At 45.5% G+C, this 25,344-nt stretch overlaps 1 protein-coding gene across 1 annotated transcript; it reads left to right on the top strand.

Annotated features, from left to right (window-relative positions):
* Positions 1 to 1,762: 1,762 nt before the first annotated feature.
* Positions 1,763 to 24,830, top strand: LOC148518060 (uncharacterized). The gene is made up of 4 exons (XM_088477808.1): positions 1,763 to 2,154; positions 6,206 to 6,310; positions 8,713 to 8,782; positions 23,954 to 24,830. The coding sequence occupies exons 1-4, from the start codon at positions 1,852 to 1,854 to the stop codon at positions 24,244 to 24,246; spliced, it is 771 nt and encodes a 256-aa protein (XP_088333934.1). The 5' UTR covers positions 1,763 to 1,851; the 3' UTR covers positions 24,247 to 24,830.
* Positions 24,831 to 25,344: the final 514 nt, after the last annotated feature.

Genomic DNA, 25,344 nt, shown 5'->3' with positions numbered 1-25,344 from the left:
TGGCTATTATGACTGGGAGTCTTAGAGGGCACACCCGGTCTCCTGGAGCTTTAATGAGAAAAGATGCGCCAACAGGGAGTACATGCGCAGTAGCACCTGTCAGAGGTTAGGCCTCCTACTAAGCCACGGCATGTCCTAGAGGCCGCTGGCTCTTCTGCTATTTGGATTTGAGGCAGCGCAGAGCGCTCCTCATCAAACAGGCTAGGCGCTGGGATATGGGTTTTGTTATAGTTATAGCTACGGCTACGGTTATTGCTTTGCGTATGAACAGATGTCTGGATGCACATGTTAAAATCAATGAATTTGTGATGGCCAGGGCCGGTGCAAGATTTCTCAGCACCCTAGTAAAATTCAGCCTACTGCCCCCAACCACCACCAATAGCCATTTCCAAGCCCTTCAGGTGAAAGTGTGTCTTATAAGTTCCACAGCTGCTGCCTGCATTAAGTACAACAAGGATGGTTTTTTCAGAGACATCCTGTCACAAACCACGGCCAGATCAAGTGGGGTCTCCGCTACTCACCACTCCGTGCACTTCGCCTCTGTCTCTTTGACAGGCCTGTGGTCCAGTGTGCAGCATTACCGCAGGAAACAAGGCCTTCTCTGAAACGCTGGTGGTCGGCGTTCTCCATGTGTACAAGAGACAGGGCGCTGCCATCTTCCCCAGGATCAGCTGATCGGAACACGACCAATCCAGAGCTGACAGTGTGTCAGCTGACTGCTGCATCCAATTCCCGCTGGTCAGGGGGAAATAAAAGGAGCAGCCTAGGAAGTCTCAAGTTGCCAGTGCCACTGTATTCACAGCCCTTACTGCGTAAGGAGTTCCTGACAGGGGACAGGGAGCCTCTACACTACAGTGGGTGGCTGGGCAATGACTGACGAGCTCTAAAGGTGCGTACACACTGGACGATAAAGTGGACGACTGAACGATAACGATATCGTTATCGTTCAGTTGTCCACTTTATCGTCCATTTTTAACCCCAAAAAGATGAACGATGACGACAACGCGCGTTCCCGCGGGTCGTTCGTCATCATCATCGGGCTGACATGCAGGCATGTCAGGGAATGGGGGAGAGAGCCCGGCGCTGAACGATATTGTTAATGATATCGTTCAGCGGCTGTGCTCAATGTCATGAACGACATTGAGCACAGCCTGCCGGGGACAACACTACACGATATCGCTCAGGGAGCATATCGTGTAGTGTGTACCCACCATAAGCCCCAACGTCAGAGCACCACGTCGCCAACTGTCCATAGCACCACGTCACCATACCAAGAAGATCATCAAAGTCAAGTATGGTGTAAATAATACAGTAAATTGCTGTTTCAATGTGATTCATAGGACCAAACAGCTTGATACATATACCTATCTGAGACCATCCCATTAACCTTTCACAGCCCCTGTGTCAAGCAAAATTAATTATTGTGGACATATTACTAGGCACATGATTACCACACCACACTCCAGTGACAGTTTCAGGCAACCAACTCTTTCCCTCAGAAGATGTACACAATGATGATGTACTTCTTTTAAAACGGGCCGGCTCACCTCACACAAGATAAAAAGACCACAACCTCACACGCTTTGTAAATGATCTCACTGCGTCTCTGGACTATAAATCATTTGTTGTATTTCATTTTCTTTCGAAATATAATTTTACTGTAGTTCCCACCATACCCAGCAGGGGGTAGCAAAGCACAAGCAGAGGCTGCCAGCTACTCCGGTTTATTTACTTCCTCGTTCCTCACTTCCTCTAGTGTGTGTGTGACTGTGGAGTGTAAGTGGTGGTACTGGTGCCCGTTTCGTCTGTGAGCTGCCCACTGGAGGTGGGCAACACGAGGCGTGCTGCAGCATGGCTGCATCAGTGCCTGCTGGGCTGCAGTGGAGCACCCTTGAGCAGAGAAAACACAATGGAACCAACCTGTATTATCAGATATACCTGTGGAAGGTGCAGCAGCTGCCCCCAGATGTGCACCGGTTCTGTGACCCCCAGCTACCTGCCCACCGCAGGAAGGAGCTGCTGAACCTGCTGAGGAGCCTGGAGGATGAGTCCAGCTGTCAGCGCCTGCAGATCCTGTTCTCTTTCTCTGTGCCCAGTCCACAAGTGCTTGACCTGCTGTGTGCCCAGCACTTGCCCCTGGTGTCTGCAGGAGCTGTGAGTACAAGGCACACACATCATGGTGCTTTTGGGTTCTAATATAACTTCAGTTAAACTGGCATGGCTATTTCTCAATGAATGCAAATCGCTGCAACTTTCGACCAAAAGTGCAGCTGCTATCTGTATGTTTTCATGCTGCAGACATGTCATGTAATGTAATTGCAGTGCCACATATGTATTTGATATGTGTCTGATCTGGTAACTTTAGACAGATCCCACTCAGGCTAAATATTCCCATGGGAATTTTGGAATAATGTACCTGCTTCAATACAAACTATGGGCAGTGCATGTGCGGCTGCGATTTCTCATGGTGCAAGTGCAAATTTATGCAAATGTTGGCCTGAGCATTCCTCTTGTGTACTTGTGTACTTCTGTATGATGGATTGAGCATTCCTCTTGTGTACTTCTGTATGATGGATTGAGCAAATCCTGCGACGCCCACATTGCATATGTTAGCAATGCTCAACTGTGCTGGTGGATCCGATCAATCCAATATGGATGCATCATCGGTCGCAACATCAACTCCAGGAGCAGCCCCTGGCTGTCGCACAGCCTTTCTTGTAACTTTCTCAAAATATGGCCACTGTGCTGCAAAAGAGAACGCAGCCACATGCCCATGGCACTCCCATGACGCGCCTTTTGCAATTACTTTAGGTCACCTCTCAGTCACCACCCTGAAACGTCCATGGATTGCAGATGCCATCTGATGTCATAGAGATGGGGTACACACATGCGTACACCATCGCACACATTAGTTTGCGCGTGTACAGTAAGGCTTTTCTAGACTCTTTGTGCATTCGCAGTAGAAAACCTCGGTACTGCGTGCACCTCTAAATGGGAGCGGAATGAATGACATACGTCCGGCGGTTCAAATCCCGACAACGGCAGCAGTGAAGATCCTGACAGCTAAAAAATGTAAGTATAACTAACCCTCCCCCCCAACCCTCCCTTAGGGGTGCCTAACCCTAACCTCCCCCCCTAGTGCCTAACCCTAGCCCTCCCCGTAAGTGCCTAAAGCTAACTCCCCCATACCCGCAGCCTAAACCTAAGTCTCCCGGGGGGGTGCCTAACTTCCCCCCAGGGGTGCCGAACCCCCCCTTCCCCTAGCCTAACCCTCCTGGGGGGTGCCTAACCCTAAATGCCCCCCGTGAGCCCCTAACCCTCCCCCCCACCGCCTGGCTGTCCGCACCCGCCGCCCGCATTACCTTTGTTCGGTATGCCGGGCTTCGGGCTCCCGGTGTAGGGATAATGATAGGCGTCAGGATTTCGACGCTTATCATTAGACCCCTGCCAGGATTTGACAGTCGGGAAGCCGGCGGTCGGCATTTCGACCGTCGGCTTTCTGACTGCATCCCCTCTAAGTCAGGCCTTGAATGAGCTCTTCCCACCCCTTTCATTACATTGATAATATGAGAGAGAAAAATATATTAATAAATAAATGTGTTATGGACAGGGCTTAGGTTAGGTATTGGTTGTATCCATTCCTGATTTAGCATAATGTTTCAGGGTTTGGTTGCAGTTTATGCTTTGTGGTAGAAATAGTGGGCCTGATTCTGACCCGCTCGCGAGCGCTGTACGCTCGCAAGCGGGTCGATTGTGCCGAAGTGCACATGTGCACGACGGAGGGAGCTCCGTCGTGCGCATGCGCGAGACCCGGCGAGCGACGGAGAATTCGTCACTCCGGGTCTCGCACCAAAGGGGGCGTGCTGTCGATGGTGAGTGACAGCACGCCCCCTTTGGTGGGCGTGCCGGGGGAGTGGCTGCCAGACGGAGGCGTTCCATTGGGAACGCCTACCGTTTGGGTCCGGCCCCACTGACATCAGTAGTGATGTCAGTGGGAGTGATTTTGGCTCTGATAGAGCCAAAATCACTCCAGGGCTTGCGGCAGCGAGACCCTACCGCAGGGTCTCGTCGAAAGCCCGTTGGTCGCGATGGTCTTGACCATCGCGACCATCATCATGGACGCTCGCTATAGCTGTGGGTGGTAACCCACAGCTATGCGAGCGTCCAAGAGGCCGCTCCAAGACCAGGTAGGAGGGCCCTGATTCAGAGCGAGCGCTCTGGTCAGAGCGTTCGGCTCTGAATCAGGCCCAGAGTCTGGAAAAAGAAAAACAGAAATAATCCACAGCGCTGGCTGATTTAAAAACATAATAAATATACAACAAATACATGTCTCTGGCTGATTATCATAAAGATAATAATTGCAGGGAGATAGAATACATATAATAACATTTAGAAATATATATATATAGTGATTAATAAATAAAACATTAGACTGACTTATAGTTTGCAAAATAGGCATCAGGTTAGTAGTAATGTTAATAGCCAAAAAACATGATGCATTAACAAATAGTTAAGTATTTGAAATCAACTTGAATTTAAAATGTGTTCATTGAATTTGGGGCTCCCCGCTGTGATAATACTCCGTTTGGATCAGTAGTTAATAAGTCTCAAGATCACCTTTAAGTGCCCAAAGGATTGTCTGTTTGTTGGCAAGTCGCAAAGTTCCAGTGATGGAGACTGACTTGCGCTATAGACTGCATGACCTGCTCGTCACTCCTTAGTGTGTGTGATGCCAGTGCCGGCCGGCAGAGTGAAACCTGGATTGAAAAAGTAGTTCTTTAGGGAATCAAGGTTCCATGCAAGTTGGTGCTAGATGTTAGTATCGGATGCCTGGAAGTTCAGATCGAGTAAAAGGCAGGACTATACTATTGACATGTTTCATTGTCCCGTGACAACTTTTTCAAGACGCGTACAGGTGTGTCCTCATACATTTAGCCTAGTTGAGCGTTAAACAGCCCTTCTAATCGTGCCATGTCGTGGTGTGACTCTGTACCTTCAAATGCGTCTTATTCATACAGTGATGCGAATAGCTAGCACAAGCAGCTTCTGCTGAATAAAATAATATGCAGCATGCCTATGTTCTCTGTGCTACTGAGGGTGTATCTGCATGCGAAACGCTACGTTACAGTGTTACAGCCGCTGACACTGTAACGTAGCATTTCACATACAGATACACCCGCAGTAGCACACAGAATAGAGGCATGCTGCATATCATTTTAATCAGTAGAAGCTGCTTGTGCTAGCTATTCGCATCACCGTTTGAATAAGACGTATTTAAAGGTAAAAAGTTGCACGAAAGACGCACGGTGCTACCGAGGCACACAGATCTTCCGCGTTATGTGTGGCGCAACCTGTAGCGCATGGAGTATAGATGTATGTGGACAAATCTGTATCCAGTATTTACATCTAGCTCCAACTTACACTGAACTGTAATAATTTGTGCTCAGTTTTATACTCTCCATCAGACAGACCAATTATCGGACAGTGGGTCTCATTCAGACCCGCTCGCGAGCGCAGGACGCTCGCAAGCGTGTCGATGGTACCCAAATGCGCATGCGCACGACAGAGGGAGCTCCGTCGTGCGCAAGCGCGAGACCCGGCGAGCGACGAGGAAACCATCGCTCGGGGTCTCGCACCATAGGGGGCGTGCTGTCGATGGTGAGTGACAGCACGCCCCCTTTGGTGGGCGAGCCGGGGGCGTGGCTGCCAGACGGAGGCGTTCCCATGGTAACGCCTACCGTCTGGGTCCGGCCCCACTGACATCACTAGTGATGTCAGTGGGAGTGATTTTGGCTCTGATAGAGCCAAAATCACTCCAGGGCTTGCGGCAACGAGGCCCTACCGCAGCTATGCGAGCGTCCAAGAGGCCGCTCCAAGAATAGGTAGGAGGGCCCTGATTCAGAGCGAGCGCTCTGGTCAGGGCCTCCGGCTCTGAATCAGGCCCTGTGTATGGTCACCTTTTAGTCTTAGTAATTTTCTTTCAATAAACTCTTATCTTGCTATAATCCCACAGCATGAACATCTGAGAAATCCAGGATTATAAGTAAAACATCTGACAATAGAAATATCTGTAGACAAACTTAATCTGGTGCTTTTCTCAAATGTAATATGCAGGTACATTACCTGTCTCATATGATCCCCTCTGCAATTTCCCATTACAGAGCAGCATGTTCTCTGCTTATCATTGTCACTGCTATTTTTCTAGGGCACAGGGTACTGGGAATTCTTACTACAGTGCTGTGGACTTGATGTAGTGGCTTTCGACCAAAACAGCATTTTCCCACCTGAGATGCGTTACACGGAGGTGATGGTAAGAACAATGTAGTGCAACCACTATGGAAAGCGTATTTATGGCAAGTAAACATTCATTTTGTAAAACTGCAATAATAAATTTACCCCAGGTCTGTAATATCCTCTTGCCTCCTTTCTTTTAGATTGTACTCTCCTTTTTGACTGACCTACGAAGCTTGGTGGGGCAGCTATTTGTGTAGCTTAGCATTATAAGTGTATAAAGCTAATCTATTTACATGTACACCAAATTCTTTTCCTCGCAGTCTTCTCATATGTGATGGGAACTTACAATCTAATTGAAAAGATCAAGTACTAAGCCTGCCCATGTATGTCTATCTGACAGCACAGAGATAAGTTACATTTCATTTATGTGATGTTTTTTGGTCATTCAGAATGTTAGATAGCGTGTAATAAATTAATCTGTCTTCTGAAATTTGCAGAAAATGTTTACACATAGAAAGGTCAGTTATATTGCTTTTTTCCCTTGTGCTCACTCAATACAGTATATTCCATCTGATTGTTTAACTTGTAATTGAGTTGCTGCATCCCCTTAGTCACGCATCTAGAACTGCACATGGAGTTTTCCCCAGGGCTCCTTTGTTGGTGTTGTATAGCTCCGACACAGCCTATGGCGATATAACCTTGCGGAACAATGTGCAAAGCCCCTAGCAGGGCTGTGGAGTCAGTACGAAAAACATCCAACAACTCTCTTTTACTACTGTTCGTCTCCGACTACTTCATATATTTTTGTAGATGTATATGCATGCTTTATATCTAGATTACAACGTGAACCTAAAGCTGGGTACACATTTGTCCAATCAGACCCCAGATCAGACTGCTTATACAATCCTTCTGCTGACCTGTATACAGATTCTACATCCAATCTATGCATACATACTTGTCCAGTTATTCAGCAGATTTCCAATCTGATAAAAGGATTGCATTACCGTATACACTCTTCCAACCTTTGGCAGACCGGCTGTCACTTACTGGAATGAATTGGGAGAATAATTGGACAAACCAGTCTCAGGAGCGCACACACTTCTAACTTGGTCTGGTGACTGACGATCTGGTCTCCTGATTTTTCATCAGGTTTAAAAATCTATTCACAAGGACAGAAGACCAGGATTGTATGAAACCAGAGGTCTTGTGAGCGTACACACTCTACAGGCGCATATCCACTAGACGAGAAAAATGAGCGATTGAACAATTACGACATCGTAATCGTTCATTAATCGTGCAGTAAAATGCGTTCTTGCTGGTCGTTGTTGGCATTTGTCATCACCTGAACATGCAGGCCAACCTGTTGATATTGACAGGTTGTGCATGTTTGGGGATGAGGGAGGGTGCCTGCACTGAACGCCATATCGTTCAGTGTGGGCACATTATCCAATGCACAGGATGATGAACGATTACAATGTTGTAATCGTACAGTCGTTCCACTCTCGTATAGTGGATACGCACCTTACCAATGTCTGACAACCCAGTTGGTCTGAAGTTGTATAGGATGAGAATTGGACAAGTGTGCACCCAGCTTTAGAATAAAAAAATCTGTGCAGTACATGATTTCAGTAAGGTCCAAATAGATGTTTAGGTCATGAGATAGTAGAAGAATACATAGTGTAGTGGGTGATGGCAGCACGGGGTAACTATTAAAGTCTAGTTGTGACCAGAGCATAATATAATATTTAGCCATTTACTTTTTTTGGACTGAAATAGTCCTTAAAATATTCATAAAGGAATAATTTGACCACTTCTGTCAACAAGTAATTGTTTATTTACCTATTAGTTACTGTATATGACAGAGTAATTAAATAAATGCAATACATAATTTCATTGTTATGTATTCTCCAGTAACTAATGCACAATGCTGCTAATCCTCATTCCTGCTGTACCAGCATTAGTTTAGCATTCTCACCCATTCCTGGCCTATAATGTACCAATACCAACATTATTAGCATCATATTATGGCGAACATATATTGTTTCTTCTCTGCAAGTTACTCATCAGGCTCATGTGTTCAGAGGCGCATGAGACTGATCTGTAAGAGTGCCTGGGAAATTATAAGTTATAGACGCCTGTATATGTTTTCATTTGATCACTAATACTTGTATAATATTATAAGTTTTTATTTTGAAGCTGAAGTCTGTACATTTCTTCTGACTCCACAGCCCTGGCCCCTAGCATGCAGATTCATATTGGTATTCCAGCTCAGAAGCCATTTTAGAATGTCCTTAAGTCAGCAGAGTTCCACTTACGTTTGAAAAACGCATTTCTAATTTACTGCAGAAGTTGTAAACCATAGTCTCGCTCTGGGTGCCGAATGTTTGCATGTATTCTGTGTTAGCATTATTATTTATGTTATTACACTGGTTACAGGGCACTGATGCATCCTCTGAACATACAACTTGTTATATCTAGACTGGAGGTCCAGAACTTTTGGAGAACTACCCAGATAGAGCCCTGTTCCTGGCCTGGCCTGATGCGGATGGTAAGAGACCTCTTTATGGTATCTTGTCTAACATGTACCAAAGGTTTGGAGACCTTGATGAAACGTAGCACTAAGAAGAAAGTGTTGTTTCTCACAGGTGGCGATAAAATAGTTTTAGGAGCCTCGATAATGAATGGGCACCCAATGTAGCAATTCAATTGTTTTGGGGCACCCATTATGTGCTTGTTGCGATAATTAGACGGAGTTTAGCTGGGTATAGCAGCTAAAATCTTCTAAATTCCTGGTTAGGACGCCCAAAGCCATGAACTTTTCACACATTTCTGCTCACCTGCTCAGGAAGCTATAAGTGAAAATGATAATAAACAGTAAAATTGATGGGCCCAAACAGCGCCCCCTGCCCTGCGGTGCCCTGTGCCTTGGCACAGGTCGCACTACCCTAGTCACGGCCCTGAATTGACCCATAGGGGGTTAAGTTTCTGCGTGATTCAGGTAATAATCTCTGTTCATTTGTGAGCAAAACTCAACAATAGGATAATCATTGGTGAGCATTGCATAATCATAACGAGCAGTGCTACTACTGAGCATTGTTGGTATATACAGTTATATCACAGAACGCATGGGTATACCCAGTACAATAAAGCAATATGGTAAAATAGAGCTGAGGGGTGGAGGCAGACTCTAAAAAATAATTGTGTAAGTGTATGCGTGTACATTTGGTAGGGGATATAGACTGTAAGCTCCACTGGGGCAAGGACTAATGTGAATGGACAAATATTCTCTGTAAAGCGCTGTGGAATATGTGCGCGCTATATAAATAACTGGTAATAAATAATGAAATAGAAGGGTACTCCTTACCAGATATTGGGAGAGATTTATCAATCCTTGGAGAGAGAGAAAATGGAGAGAGATAAAGTACCAACCAATCAGCTCCTAACTGTCATGTTTTAAACACGGCCTGTAAAGTGACTGTTAGGAGCTGATTGGTTGGTACTTTATCTCTCTCCAAACCTTAGTACGTAGATCCCACAGCCTGTAACTTGACAGTTAGGAGCTGATTGGTTGGTACATTATCTCTCTCCACGTTATCTCTCTCCAAGGCTTAGTACATATATCCCTATATGTGTGATCAACAGACATTATAACCACTTATTCTACCCTACAGGTACTCAATAAGACATGGCATGTTTGGTAAACATTTTCAGACATCAGTAAATATATTAGTGTATATATAATGGATGGGAGTGAAGGGAATGCTGTGCACCCATCCTGTACCCACTATTATCCACTGCTGTTGCCTGCCAGAAAAATTATATAAACTAAGCACTGAGAAGGAGATGTACCTTAGAGATGGATAAAGTGGAGAAGTTATCCATAGCAATCAGTGAGCTTCCAGCTACCATTTACCTAGCACACAGCAGCTGAATGGTCGCTATGGGCACTTCTCCACTTTCTCTCACATTTTGATACATCTCCCCCTGTGAATGGAGTGGCACTACACCACACTGGCACTCGGGCTGGCTGGCAACTTTAAGCCTGGGGGTGCAACAGCAATCAAGTGGCCCTGGCTTTTTCACCAGTGCGTGAGTGCCAGATGTGTGTGCCCAACAGCACCAAGTTGAGCAGCGCAATGTGGCTAAACCCACCTAAAGCACTGCTTTGGGCACCCAAACTCCTGTTTGGGAGCCCAAAGATTTTGCTTATCGCACATTTCTGCTACCCACCTCAGGAGGCTGCGAGAAGAAATATGTGCATCTGCAGAAAGGGGCGTGGTCACACAATAGCACAATCTTATTCACATTACACTTCACATAGTGCCCCTGATTCACATTACACCTCATACAGTAGTAGTGTCCCTTATTCATGTTATGACACACAGTAAGGGCCCCTTATACACAATGCCCACATTAGTGCCCCTAATACACCTAATTCCCACAGTAATAGTGCTCCTTATACAATGCCTCCAGTAGTGGTGCCCCTTATGCAGTGCCCCACAGAGGTAGTGCCCACAGTAGTGGTGCCCCTTATGCAATGCCCACATGAGTGTTAAATTCATCAATAAACCTTTTAATATATTCCTTCCTATAAACCTCTAAAATTCACCTGCCTAGAACCTCTAAGACAAAACCCTGCCTAAAACCTCTAAACAGAACGCTAATTGCGTACGCAGTTTAACCGCAAATAAAGACAGGAGTGGAATCTGTGTTTCCAACGCACAAGTATTATTCAGATAAAAGTACAGTCAGTTACACGCAATCTATACATACACAAGTTAGGCGTAAAAGGAAATAATACAGACCCAAGTACGGTTATACATACGCTGCGCCTCTGGACCCAGAGATAGACTTCTGACTAGATATCCTCAGTTCACCCAAAATTCAGCATGAACTGGCAAACCAGTGTTCGGACACATGTATTTATTCCCCCCCAGACTGAAACAGGACAAAGGGGGAACTTCCTGCTGATCTCATTGGTTCCCAGAGGAGAAGCATATGTAACGACACATTTAATAGGTTGTTTCAAATAGACTTTCCCTGCCTCTAACAGCCGGAGTCTTTCTAGGCCTCCTGTAACATTCCATCAACTAAACATTTTGTTGCTTGTAAGTTCTGCGATCCGTAACTTGAGTTTGCATGATGCGATCTCTCCACCGATAACACCGGGATTCTGTAAAAAGCGTACGCATCAGAACGAAACCAAACACACCTTGCTTATCATGTATAATACCTTAGCTATCAAAAACCTCTATTTCTTAGCATTTAAACTAACTTAACCAACTTGAATCATACAATTTGATGCTAATGGAACCTTGTGTGCGAATATGTAGTGTGTGAGTGTTCGGGGTTTGATATAAGGACGCTAGTTATTAATGGGTGAGATTTAAGTGCATAATTTCTCATACACGAAGTGAACATCCAGCAGTGTGGATGGCTGAGGGTTGTAGTTCTACATGCCCTCTGTCAGCAGGCCCCCACCTGTTGTGTGTTCAAAGGAAAACAAAACCTCTTTTGTTCTCACAGACTCTTGTGTGAAATGCAAATGTATTACCACCTTAAGCTGTGGAATTTTGGGGCCATCCTGTCTAGGATTCAGACAAATCCAATTGTGTAGATATTATATTACAATTGCCACAACTATACTTTATCTGCATCCAGGGATTCCCAATTTGTATGTAAAAATACCCATTGTCTCTTCTTATTTACTTTTACTCAGAAAGCTTGTTTTTCCAGTTGCCCTTGGTAGGTTAACAAAAACATTGCCATCTGTTCTTAGCTCCTGAGTTATAACTTGAATTGACGCTGACCACAAAAATGGTGTCTTGCGATCTCATTTCCAAAATGGAGTCTTGCGTCCATTCGCAAGATGGCGTCGCCGCGATTAAATTTTAAACTGAACTTGTCTCAGCCAATTATTCAGCTTCGACATGAGTGATGCCCCTTATGCAATGGCCCCCATTAGTAGTGCCCCAGTGGTAATGCCCCCATTAGTAGTGCCCCTTGCACAAAAAGAAACGTTCACACACAATACTTAAGCCTCGCTCCCGCGTCCACTGCCGTTCCGACTGGCTGCTCTTCGGAACTATGGGAGAGACATCATGACATCTGTCCCATAGTGCCCACTGTGGGAGCCGGAAGCCGGAGCTCAGGAATGAACTCCATCTTCAGTCTGCTGCTGTAAGGAAGGAGGCGGGTGCCCGCTAGTAACAAAATCTCAGCAGTCGCCTGGCAACTCCCTGTGGTGCAGGGCTGACTGTCCAGGTAAGGTGGGTTGGAGAAGGCGGAACTGGTTCCAAATAGTACTGACAGAATGCAGTTCTGCCCAACTTTAATCCCTGCCCATTATGTCTAAAGGGGCACTTCCACTAGCAGATCTAAATGAGCGATTGAACAATTATGACATGGTAATCATTCAATCGGTCATTAGTTGTGCACAATTTGTGCACGATAATGTCATGTATAATAAACAGTACAATACAAAAGTGCAAACACACAAATAGTGAGGGGGTGGGGAAGAGGAAAAACATAATTCACATAAAGGTAAAATATAATAATAATTATAATAATAAAATATATTATATAATAATATGGTAATAGAATGCATACATATAAACATATGAAATTAAAGTAACCGGCAACCAGGGAATAATAAGAAATAGATGAAATGACCTATATAATAGCTGCTAACATAAATGTCAGCACAACGGTCAACCTTGAAGGGCTGGTGAATTTAAAACACTGGGCCTGATTCAGCACAGATCGCAAGTCTGCAATCGTACGCACCTGGCCGCTGCGAGAATATGTTAATGAATGCATACGCACTGCCTCCGCACCACATTATGAAGACGCCCAGCACTTCATAAAGACGCCCCCTTACCTTCACTCACATCCGTAATAATGTGCAAGATTGTGATAACATTGGTAAAATCGAGAACCATAAGACCAAGTGCCGTATTCAGTTGCTGGCAAAAAGTTCCGGACTTTTCTCATGCCGGAGATTTCGGCGTCCTCGCAAGTTTTGCCTCCTGAAAAATATTGCGCTCGTCACCACGATTCGCCCTATTCAATTGCAAAGGATGTGAGAACACGTCCCGGCGAAACTGAATTCGGCAGAAAGTCCTGTCAGATTTGGGGAAATCAGCCTGACACCCCCCAAAAGAAGCACTGACATGGGGGATCACTATGCATACCCCCAAATAGCCCTGCTGAAGGTATTTGGGGTTCTTTAATGCTCTCTATTGGTGCTATTTAGCGTCTTTCCACAAGTGGTGAAGAATAGCATTTAGCAGTAGTTTTTTTGGTGAAAATAATTTGGGGTACATGAAAATGGGTGCAAGCATGGTTAAAAAAAATAAAAAAATAGCTAAAGTGCGTTTTTTAAAAAAACATAAAAAAAACGTACCTTCAGCAAGCACCTGCAATCAAAACAACACCTGGGGCATACTTGGGGGACCCCCTTGAGTCGATTTCACTAGTTTTTAAGTTTGTCCCCCAACCTCAGATTTTCTCACCCCCAAAACGAAAGTACTTTTTTGGGTGTTCTAAAGTACTGTCCCAAGGCTGCAGATGTGTCCCCGGAACTTTGCACCACAAACCCCCAATTCTGCACTTTTTTTCTCCTCCTTTCAGAGGCGAATCTTTCCCGCTGGTAAAAGTCTATGGAATTGAATACGGGGAAAAGTTCTTGCCTGGCGAAATTACATAACCGGTGAGAACTTTTCGCCGATCTCAGTTTTTCGCCACCAATTGAATACGGCCCCAAGACGCAGAATAGTGGTTGACATGACCCTCCGGCAGGAATTGCTAAACTACCTGCACGCAGTGACTATTCAGGCTGCGTATGGGTTCACTGTGAATAATCTATGCATGCCCCTGCAGCGGCGTTCGAACGCACTGATACACCTGCGTTCGCACGACCACCCCCAAACAGCACTTCCTGTCAATCACCGAGTACAGGGTCTGCATACTGCATCTTTTACGCATGCACAGATCACAAAAATCGTCCAACTGTGTGTGTCAACGCACTTGCAATCCGTGCTGAATCAGACCCACTGTTTGTTTCAAAGCAACAGGGATATATGTATATATAATGAGCATATACACTCAACAACTGTGCTATGGAACTTATTAACAGCAGGACATAAAAATCAACCTAGACAACCTGGTATGGTAGTAGTTGGACAATGATGTCTAGCTCCAGTGTGCAAACAGTATATACACCGACCAGGCAGGAACATCTAAGGTCACACTTAGCAAATCCAAAGGAATGAAAACTAGGCACGTGTAATAAAATCTAATTAATTTTTCAGGTACACTTAGTGACAAAATTGATAGTAAAGGATCATAGTGGTGATGTCCAATGAGAGCATCCTGACTTATTCAAACATAGTTTAGATAGAAAAGCTTGTACTGTATAGACATATAAAGGTACCTGTACTGTATAGACATATAAAGGTACCTGTACTGTATAGACATATAAAGGTACCTGTACTGTATAGACATATAAAGGTACCTGTACTGTATAGACATGTAAAGGTACCTGTACTGTATAGACATATAAAGGTACCTGAACTGTATAGACATATACAGGTACCTGTACTGTATAGACATGTAAAGGTACCTGTACTGTATAGACACATAAAAGGTACCTGTACAGTATAGACATACAGTATAAAGGTACCTGTACAGTATAGACATGTAAAGGTACCCGTACTGTATAGACATATAAAGGTACCTGTACTGTATAGACACATAAAAGGTACCTATACAGTATAGACATACAGTATAAAGGTACCTGTACAGTATAGACATACAGTATAAAGGTACCTGTACAGTATAGACATATAAAGGTACCTGTGTAGGTAAACTAGGATGAGTGCTGCTTCCAACTTTGTGGCTGTACAGCTGCTGGAGCATAAATTCTCCTTCTGCAGTGAACACTGTGGGAAATGAAACCTGGTTCCCCATTGGTCGACGGCGACCATGTTTTTGTAGACTGCTGTGGGGGCAGCCATTTTCTATTGGCCCATGCTTCATTACACATGATATAGCACCAAGCAGCCGGAGAGGAGTAGAATCCTCTGTTTGCCTCCAGCCAGGAGGCCCTGGATCATTAAACTTGTACCAGCCCGGGGGGCAGATGGCACCCTGCCCCCTAGCCCGCCACTGCTGGCACTGCTGTGCAGCTCCCCCCGTGCCTCCCATACTGCACCACTATACCCCTGATCTCTCCGGGCTGCAGCACACGTCTTATGCTCTTTTATTTTATCTTCCTCTGCATAGCACCCGGCAGTACAAGTAACCATATGTACTGTATAAAGCTCTTCAGTAGCAGCAGCTTTTATTAACCTAGTTATAAAGGGGGGTTTACTTTGATTTCAAACTTTTTCTGTGTTGGGGGGACCAAGTGGTAAGTTGATACAGGGGCCCACTCATTTCTTAAAAGCCTCTGGGTAGATATGATAAAGATGATTTGTTTTCCACTATTGTGCCTCCTTCTAGAAAGTACTGTGTCTTCCAGTCTTAGGTTATAAAGGTACGTGAGCCCTTGTTTGAAGCAATAGGATGTCTAGTTTCTTAAATGCCTTGTCTAATGGGTCTACCCATATCATCCCTGCACAAAATCACATCTTGCTTTCATCATTTTCAGGTGTTGTTTTTTATTAGGAAACCTTGTTTGTATAATTCTGTTTTTTCAATTTTGGAATCGATTTTTACCAGATCTGTACCACAAAGTATTTCATGATGTAGGTTTAGAAAGGAGAAACAAACCCTCTTGCAGTTTTAAAAGTCAAACACTTTTCTTTCCCATGGTAGATGTTAAAAAGCAAACAGTGGTATTTTTGGAATACCAAAGCCTCCTGAACAACAACTTTGTGTGGGAACTGCAGAGAAATTCACGTCGAGACTGGAATATGACTAGTCCAACAGGGGCCAAAGTAGGCTCAGCACAGGAGAGAGGAAAAGTTTCACCTGCAGAAGGTTTAAACATTATCTGTAAACAATGAAAATGTAAAGATTCTATCTCAATTTATTACCTAACCCTTCCTGTAGACAAACAATTCTATTTAAGAAATACACTACTAGCATTTGCATTTATACATAAAATATAATTATATTATTGTGAAATGCCAGATTCAACTTCTTCCTGTAAAAAGAGAATTGCTGCAAGTGTGGCCAGGAGAGGGCAGTACAGGTACATGTGTACTACTTAAATGAATACAATAAATAATGCAGGTAATTATATATCACCTGTGGTATAATGTGCTGGATACAGCTGATCATTTTATTTAAAGCCGTTTTCCACTTTAAATAGCATTTCTACTTCAGTGTCCATAGGGTATCCACAGGATACCTTGGGGTATAGGTGATGGCGGCAGACATCGGGCACCTCAGAGTTAAAGTTTTCAGCCTCCCAGGATGCACTGGGGTCCCTCTCTCCTATACCCCACCCCCTGAGCCTAGGCATCTCAGTTTCGTAGGTGCCCGGCTCGGAGTTGGATCACCTTTTCATAGGGGGGCTGCTGAACCAGGGGTTAATAGCATGCCAGGGGAGCGCGCATTCCCTGTCTCACAGCCAGGCCCTCCCCCGCTGCACAATGCCCTTCCACAGCGGTCTGGCGGGCTGTATCGGCGCTCCTCCCCCGGGCCCGCCTCCTCTCAGCTCCTCGGCGTCCATTTTTAAGGAAGTGGCAAACGCTGCTGGAGTTTGATACAGGTGGCATCGCGGTCCGGGGTCCCCCGCATACCTCTCCTCCGATAAGGTCAGCGTATGCAGCACTGTTTCCTACCAGGCTCCGTGTCTGTGTAGTTGAACGTAGTGCAGGTAATTTATTTCTGCTTTGTATGTGACTATATGCTAGCGCTGTATGACTGTACTCTCACTTCTAACTGTCAGCCATTTTACTATCCCTTTCTCTGCTAATGCCCTTGCGGTGCGGTGTTGCAGGCTGTGCATTACCTCACAGTAAAGAGTTTTTCTGTGAGGGGAGTCACACTCCGTTTACACTCATGTCTGGTAGTGAATGAGAATATCCTTTTCAGGTAAAATGTACTGTACCATGCAATGTACAGTTAGCGGAGGGAGATGGGATATGGGAACGCTGAGGGATTATGTAGGGCATATTATACTTTATCACACCCGATTTCTGTCACTGCACCCGCGCAGGAACCGCCCTGGGCTTGTTTTGCTAAGGCACTTACAACCCTTGTTGGCGACGCCCCCTGCGTTTCCCCAGATGGGATTATCGCAGCAGGCGGTAGTCTCATTACTCATGCAGGGGTTCCCCAGGCATTTGATGGTACCTCAGGGTCTCCCGCTTTCACCCCCCCAGGTCTCGCAGGAGCCTGTGTGGGTGAATTCATTGTCCAACACCGTACAGCACCTGACGGACGTTTTACAGGGGGAGTCACCATTGTGGCCTTTTAAGCGGCCTTTATTGTCTCAGACGACTCAGTATGATGATGATGACATGACGTCTGATGACGGTGAGATTATTGACTTCTCAGACCAAGAGCCCCTTCGTGCAAAGGAGGCGGAGTTTAAGCCTAAAGTCTATATACCTGGCCTTATATGGGCAGTCCGTGCGGCCTTGGTTATTGAGGATGAGGATCCCCCCGTGGCTAAATCCAAATACGCCTTCTTTAAGGATATTAAGGTAGATGCCACTGTATTTCCTCTATCTGGTCAGTTAGTGGATCATTTAGAGGAGGCATGGAAAAATCCGAGTAAGCGGTTCCAGCCTCAAATACTCTTGGCCTTTGCATACCCCTTTGCGGATAATTATTTTTCCAAATGGGAAACCCCTCCACAGGTGGATTCTCATGTTACGCGCCTAGTGAGGAGTGCAACATTGCCCATGCCCTCCATGTCCTCCTTGAAGGATGTTATGGATCGCAAGGTGGAAATATGCCTAAAATCCATTTATTCTCTAGCTGGAGGGCTTCCAGACTGGCTATGGCCCTGTCTTGGGTGGCCAGATCCATGGAGCACTAGGCAGATTACTTGGAGGCGTCTCTGGACACTGACTCTTCAGCTGAGCAGGTGGTCTTAGTAGGCAGTCTCAGAGACTAAGCCACCTACATTAATTAGGCAGCAATAGATGTAGGTGTCCTCACTTCCAGAATCCCCGTCGGCAGCAGTAGCGGCTTGCCGCTCCCTGTGGTTTGCGCTCTTGGAAAGGGGATGCAGATTCCAAAAAGGGATTGGAATGCTTGCTTTTTAATAGACCGGTCCTGTTTGGCCCTGATCTGGACAAAATTGTGGCCACGCTGGCAGCAGCTAAGTCTGCGTGTCTGCCATCGGCTGCAGTCCCATCAGGGTCAGGTACTTCGTCCTTTTGGCCCTATAGGGCCCAGGGTAAGTCCAAAATACAGTCCTTTCCAAGACAGTCAGGGGTCAAGAAATCTGCCAAGCCAAAGAAGCAGGCTTGGAGTACAAGACGTCCTACTCCCAAGTTGGATGATAAGCCTTCAGCCTGATGGGACGAGCCTCCCCTTGGGGGACCCCAGAGTGGGAGGCCGACTTCTTCAGTTCGCCCAGTGCTGGTATCTGACTACCACGGACACTTGGGTAAGAGAAATGGTGTCTCGGGGGTATGCCCTTTCCTTCCGGCGAAGGCCTCCCAGACGGTTTTTCACCACAGGCCTTCAGTCAGAACGTGACAAGGCCCTGGAACTCCAGAAAGTATTGCACTCTATGCTCCAGGCTGGAGATATAGTGCCTGTTCCGTTACCCCAGAGGGGAACGGGATATTATTCCAATCTCTTTCTGGTACAGAAACCCAATGGGTCTTACCGGCCCATCCTCAACCTCACGTCCCTCAACAAGTCCTTGAGGGTTCCTCGGTTCAGAATGGAGACCCTGCGTTCTATTATATTGGCAATTTTATGGTGTCATTGGACATTCAGGACGCCTACCTGCATGTCCCTATTATCTTAGCACACCAGCAATTCCTCAGGTTTGCAGTGGTCAATCACCATTTCCAGTTCCAGGCACTGCCCTTTGGTCTGGCCACAGCACCTCGAGTGTTTACCAAAGTCATGGCAGTCAGGGGGTCTGCTTGTTACCCTATCTGGACGACCTTCTGTTGTTAGCAGGGTCTCCAGAGATCCTTCAGCGCCATCTGCAACTGACAATATCTGTGTTGCAGAATCACAGCTGGCTGATAAACTGGAAAAAGTCCTCCCTGGTTCCCTCACAGAGGATGCTCCATCTCTGAGCCCTGTTGGACTCCCAACAACAGAGGATCTTTGTGACGGAGGAAAAGATCTCTGCGTTACAGGCAAAGGTACGCAGTTGCCTTCAGAGTCGCCGAGTGTCTGTTCACTCAGCGATGAGGTTACTGGGCTCCATGGTATTGATGTTCGACATGGTGGAATATGCCCAGTTTCACACCAGACCTCTGCAGAAATTGATCCTCTCCAGATGGAATGGATTGCCCCATCGGATAAAGACACACACAATGGTGCTTTCTCTGGAGGTACGTCTGTCTCTGGCCTGGTGGCTACAGACGACTCACCTGAACAGGGGGCGCCCCTTTTGGGTTGCGAACTGGGTCCTTCTGACAACGGACACCAGTCTCCGAGGTTGGGGAGCAGTGACAGGTCCACACTTGTTCCAGGGAAGGTGGACACCGGCAGAATCTGTGCTTCCAAAAAACATCATGGAACTTTGGGTAGTATTCAGAGCCCTCAGCAGGCAAGACATGTTCTGCACGGAAAACCTGTGCAGGTACAGTCTGACAACGCCACCACGGTGGCTTACATAAACCGCCAAGGAGGAACCCAAAGTCAGGCGGCACTGACAGAGGTGTCCCGCATTCTGGCTTGGGCGGAGAGAAATCTCCCTGCAATCTCGGCAGTGTTCATACCGGGAATCCTCAACTGGGAAGCAGACTTTCTCAGCCATCAAGACGTGCATCCAGGGGAATGGTCTCTTCACCAGGAGGTGTTTCAACTCCTGCTGAACAAGTGGGGCCTTCCAGAGATAGACCTCATGGGCTCCCGACACAACAACAAGCTGCCTGTGTACGGGTCAAGAACAAGAAACACGGAGGCTCTTCTGGTAGATGCTCTGTCGGTCCGGTGGACCTTCCGGTTTGCGTACCTCTTCCCTCCGTTCTCCCTTCCTTGAGTGATTCGAAAATTCAAGCAAGAGGGAGGCACGCTCCTGTTGATAGCTCCAGCGTGGCCCAGACGTCACTTGTACTCAGATCTTCGGAGTCTCTCTATAGACACTCCAATGCTGTTGCCTCAACGTCCGGACCTGTTGTCTCAAGGTCCTTGCCATTACCCGGACCTGGGCCGTCTGTCTTTGACGGCGTGGCTGTTGAGACAGCCCTGTTAAGGTCCAGGGGTTTTTCCATCTCTGTAGTTAACACCATGCTCAGAGCACGGAAGCCTGCTTCTGCAAGAATTTACCACAGAGTGTGGCATACTTTCTTTGAATGGTGTCGCCCTAGAGGCTATGATCCTCAGGTGTTTAGGATATCCAGGGTTTTGGCTTTCCTACAGGCGTGTTTAGATCACGGTCTTTGCTTTGCTTCCCTGAAGGTTCAAGTTTCTGCCCTGACAGTGTGGTTTCAGCGTAGGATTGCTGCTCTTCCTGATGTCCGCACCTTTATGCAAAATGTACTTCGCATTCAGCCTCCCTTTGTTCCACCAGTGGCTCCTTGGGATTTGGCTGTGGTCCTGAGAGACTGTGTTTCTTCTGGCCATTGCTTCGGCCAGAAGGGTATCAGATTTGGGGGCTCTCTCATGTCGCCCTCCCTTTCTGATTTTCATAGGGATAGGGTGGTGCTTTGCACTCACGCTGGTTTCCTACCTAAGGTGGTATCTAGTTTCCACATGAGGAAATTATACTACCGGCCTTTAATTCCCCAGACCTCTCGGCTGGTGAGGCCTCCTTTGATGTGGTCCGTGCTCTAAGGATTTATGTTGACCGTACCAATTCATCTCGGAAGTCGGACTCCTTGTTTGTCCTCTATGGTTTCCATAAGATGGGTTGGCCTACCACTAAGCAAACTTTGGCAGGATGGATTCGCATGGCGATTTCTGAGGTTTACATTCATGAGGGTCTTCCTGTACCATCCTCTGTTAAAGGTCATTCTACTCAGTCTGTGGTGCCTCTGCTGTTCAGCTTTGCAAGGCAGCCACGTGGTCTTCTGTCCATACCTTTTGTGAGGTATTATGCATTTGATACCTTCGCCTCTCAGGATGCTTCCCTCTGGCGGATTCTCCTTTCTGCACAGAAGCGTCCCCACCATTAAAGGATACTGCTTTGGGACATCCCCAAGGTACCCTATGGACCCTGAAGTAGAAAATATGAGATATGGAAAGAACTTACCCTCGTTATCTCTATTTCTACAAAGGCCATAGGGTTCCACAGGACTCCTGCCCTGTCGCACCTGTACTGCAGATGGGCATTGATCTGGTCAACGGTTTTTCCGTCTCCTTCTGGTGAGAATGTGATTCCTGTGTGTTCCAGACTTTCTTCTCTGTCTTCTCCTCCTCCAGCCTATGGCTTGTTACGTAACTGAGATGCCTTGGCTCGGAGGCGGGGTATAGGAGAAGGACCCCAGTGCATCCTGGGAGGCTGAAAACTTTAACTCTGAGGTGCCCGATGTCTGCCGCCATCGCCTATACCCCAAGGTATCCTGCGGAACCCTATGGACTTCGTAGAAATAGAGATAACAAGGGTAAGTTCTTACCATATCTCATATTTTGTACCAAATCCCCTCCCTGCCCAATCATAGTACTTTTTGGTAGAGATCCCACCATTGGTTTTGTTTAGCATTGTCCTGGATTTCACATATAGCTGGGGCCACATCCCATCACCATCAGTCCTTATTATGAACAAGGTCTAGACATATAATACTGATGTGCCCTTGTTTATCTAACTTCAGTATGCTATGCAGCACAATATTCCTGGCGTGAGTGACTCGCCAGGTCCCGTGCAACTCTGCTAGCGTTGGGCATCTTTTTTGCGAAAATGCATTTAAATCGCAATGCCTAGTGACTAGTACGCACCAGGAGACTGCACTTATTAATTTGATATGTGACACTTGTATACCTGAGTGCACCTGAGTCTGTATATGAAGCACAACGGAACTTGGAATTAAAAAAAGCTGCTGCCGCTACACTGTAACACTTCCTATACAGATTCAGAGGCTCAGTCGCACACAGATATATTAGTGACACATATCAAATTAATCAACACAGTCTCCTGGTGTGTCCTAGTCACATCGCATTGTGAGTTACAGATACTGTATGTTCTCATACATCTAGCCTCCTTGCGCATTAAACAGCCCTTCTAGTTACGCTGTGGCGTGAGTTCGTAGCGCGGAGCGTATTTTTGTGCAATTTTTTTTTTACCTTCAAATGTGTCTTATTTCGCACAGTGATGCAAATAGGACACACAAGCAGCTTCTGCTGATTAAAATGATATGCGGCATGCCTATATGCTGTGTGCAGCTACGGATGTATCTGCATGCAAAACGCTACATTATAGTGTCACAGCCGCTGACACTTTAATGTAGCATTTCGCATGCAGATGCACCCGCACTTGCACACAGAATATAGGCATGCCACATATCATTTTAATAAGCAGAAGCTGCTTGTGTGTCCTATTTACATGGCTGTGCGAATAAGACGCATTCTAAGGCAAAAAATCGCACTAAAAGATGCTCTACCGAGTCATAACGCGCTCATGTGTAATGTGTAACGCGACCTGTCTTGTATGGAGATAAGATGTATGTGGACATCTGTTAATTAATTTTTGGCAAGAAAAGACGCATAAAAGACACCCAGCGCTAGCAGAGTCTCATGGGACCTGGCGTGCTGAGAGGGGGTGTTTGGCGCGGTTGCAGCAAAGACGAGTGAGGACACATCTGTACATTATTACAAATAGCTCATGAGTTAAGTGTCTGCATGTGATAGAGAAGAACTAGTCTTCAAATCCCCCATAAGGACTGCTGTACACTTTTTAATTTTAATACAGAAGGACTCAGTCAAAGAAGATTATTATTAACAAGGTGTATTTTAAAAAACATTCTATTTGTTATATAAAAGTACAGACTAGAGAGTGTGGAGGAGTCAGGAATAGAAAGGGGATTGAGTCCAGATTAATTGCTAACCTGCCCCCGCCCCAAAAGAAAAATCTAGATCCGGCCCCTGTCTGTAATTACAAAATCTCTATCACAGTGAAGGTGTAAAAACATGTTATTTTGTTCAGTAATCTGATAGTCAAAGTTATTTTACTCTGTGCACACATCAGGGGCCTGATTCTTCTAAGTCACACGCAAAATTGCACGCAGCATCTATTAGTATTCAACCGTCTTATGAGTTTACGCAAATGCCACTGCAAACTCCTTCCCTTGTGTACACCCGTGCAGCCGAATGTGCAAGAACTGAGACGCCCATTTTTAGTGTCTGTGCAATGCCGTAATACTGATTGCTACGTCCTTGTACCCCACCATCCAAACTTGCACCAACCCAATCGCAGATTCATTTTCTCCGCTTGACTACGGCCTCCAGTGCCTGCGGCTGTGCGTCTGTGGATGCAGCTGTACGCTCTGTGTAAAGAATGCGTCGTAGGGATTTTCAGAAATTTTCACGCACGCAATAAAGCACTCAACTACGTGAACATCCGCATTTTGTAGGAATCAGGCTTCAGGAGTGAAAAATGACTCACTCTACTGTGTGTTGTGTTTTTCAGAATCATCCCACTTCTCTCTGGATTGTCTGATTTTCTTTAGGGGCCAAACTCTTTTCCACATTGGTGAATTGCTTGGCGAAACGTTGTCGTCCAACCCGTGGGGACAGTCCACCTCACGTGACTTCCAACTTGCTCTGGCCGAAGACTTCTGCTGTGTGAAGAGGATCCGTCTGCCCAGGTGGCCAGGCCATGTGGACTCATTCAGTGTGTGGAAGAGAAAGAACCCACAGTTTGTCCTATGTGATGGGGCACATTTCCAGTATGTGGAGACACAGTTGGAAGAAGACGAATAATCACGATGTTGTGCTCAATTTGCTAGTCTATGAAGAGTCACAGTCTAGATTCACGACAACTTCCATGGTGGTTGCAGAATGTGATTAGCTCTTCACTTATGCAGTATTCTACCTACTCTACCTCCATCAGTTCCTACAGAAATCTTCCATCGCCGCCAGTGCTTATTCTATTATGATTGTAGTTCTTATTCCAGTGCTGCAAGAGAAACTGTAAGCTTAAGTGTACTCTGCCATTGGGGAATTCAGATTCTTCGGTCTTATAGATGGTTACCAAATAAAAGAATAGCTCCCTATGGGAAAGGTGCTTTTGTCAATATTGAGCATAATATATAGTCCTACAATATACATGTTTTTTTCTTCATGTTTTTAGTTCTTCAATGATTGGGCAGGTTGTTTTGAGGATGTTTGTTCTAAAGAGAACAGCTACAGGCACATGTCAGAAATGCAAATACCAAATGTTTGATATACTCTCACAATGGAAAACCCATTTATATAAAAGAAAGAAAGAGAAATATATAAATTATTAAAACAATGGTCTTTTTTCTTTGTTAAGATAAATAAATTTGCACCCTTAGTAATTTTAAGTTGTATACTGTATTTATTTTGGCTGTCTTCATATGAATGCTCTAAAAAGGATCCAGGACATCGATCACATTCCAATTTGGATTCATCAAGGATTACATTATGCCAAAGACCTTGTTCATTTTGTGCATACAGGCAGGACCGGATTAAGGTGTGTGGGGGCCCTAAAACTTTCAATGTGATGTATTGGTGATGTTATAAAAAAAAAAAGTATAATGTACTGTGTGCGTGTAATATAAATATATATAGAATAATTGTTTTTGTAATATGAAATCCCAGTATTACATTTTCAAGCAAGTGTAGTAAACTGGAGTTTCAAGTGTAAATATATATATATATATATATATATATATATATATATATATATATATATATATATATATATATATATATATATTACAGTCAGGTGCATAAATATTGGGACATTGACAGAAATTTCATATTTTGGCCTCTATTCACCACCACAATGGATTTGAAATGAAACAAACAAGATGTGCTTTAACTGCAGACTTTCAG

The sequence above is a fragment of the Taudactylus pleione genome, unplaced genomic scaffold (assembly GCF_031769625.1).
Source record: "Taudactylus pleione unplaced genomic scaffold, aTauple2 ptg000203l, whole genome shotgun sequence".
Classification (NCBI taxonomy): Eukaryota; Metazoa; Chordata; class Amphibia; order Anura; family Myobatrachidae; genus Taudactylus; species Taudactylus pleione.
This window is presented reverse-complemented; position numbering and strand designations above follow the sequence as displayed.

Excerpts from the sequence above, each read along its gene's own strand:
- LOC148518060 (XM_088477808.1), top strand. The coding sequence starts at position 1,852 with ATGGCTGCATCAGTGCCTGCTGGGCTGCAGTGGAGCACCCTTGAGCAG. Across the intron at positions 2,155-6,205 it reads CCCTGGTGTCTGCAGGAGCT|GGCACAGGGTACTGGGAATT; the intron begins GTGAGTACAAGG and ends CTATTTTTCTAG. Across the intron at positions 8,783-23,953 it reads GGCCTGGCCTGATGCGGATG|AATCATCCCACTTCTCTCTG; the intron begins GTAAGAGACCTC and ends TGTGTTTTTCAG.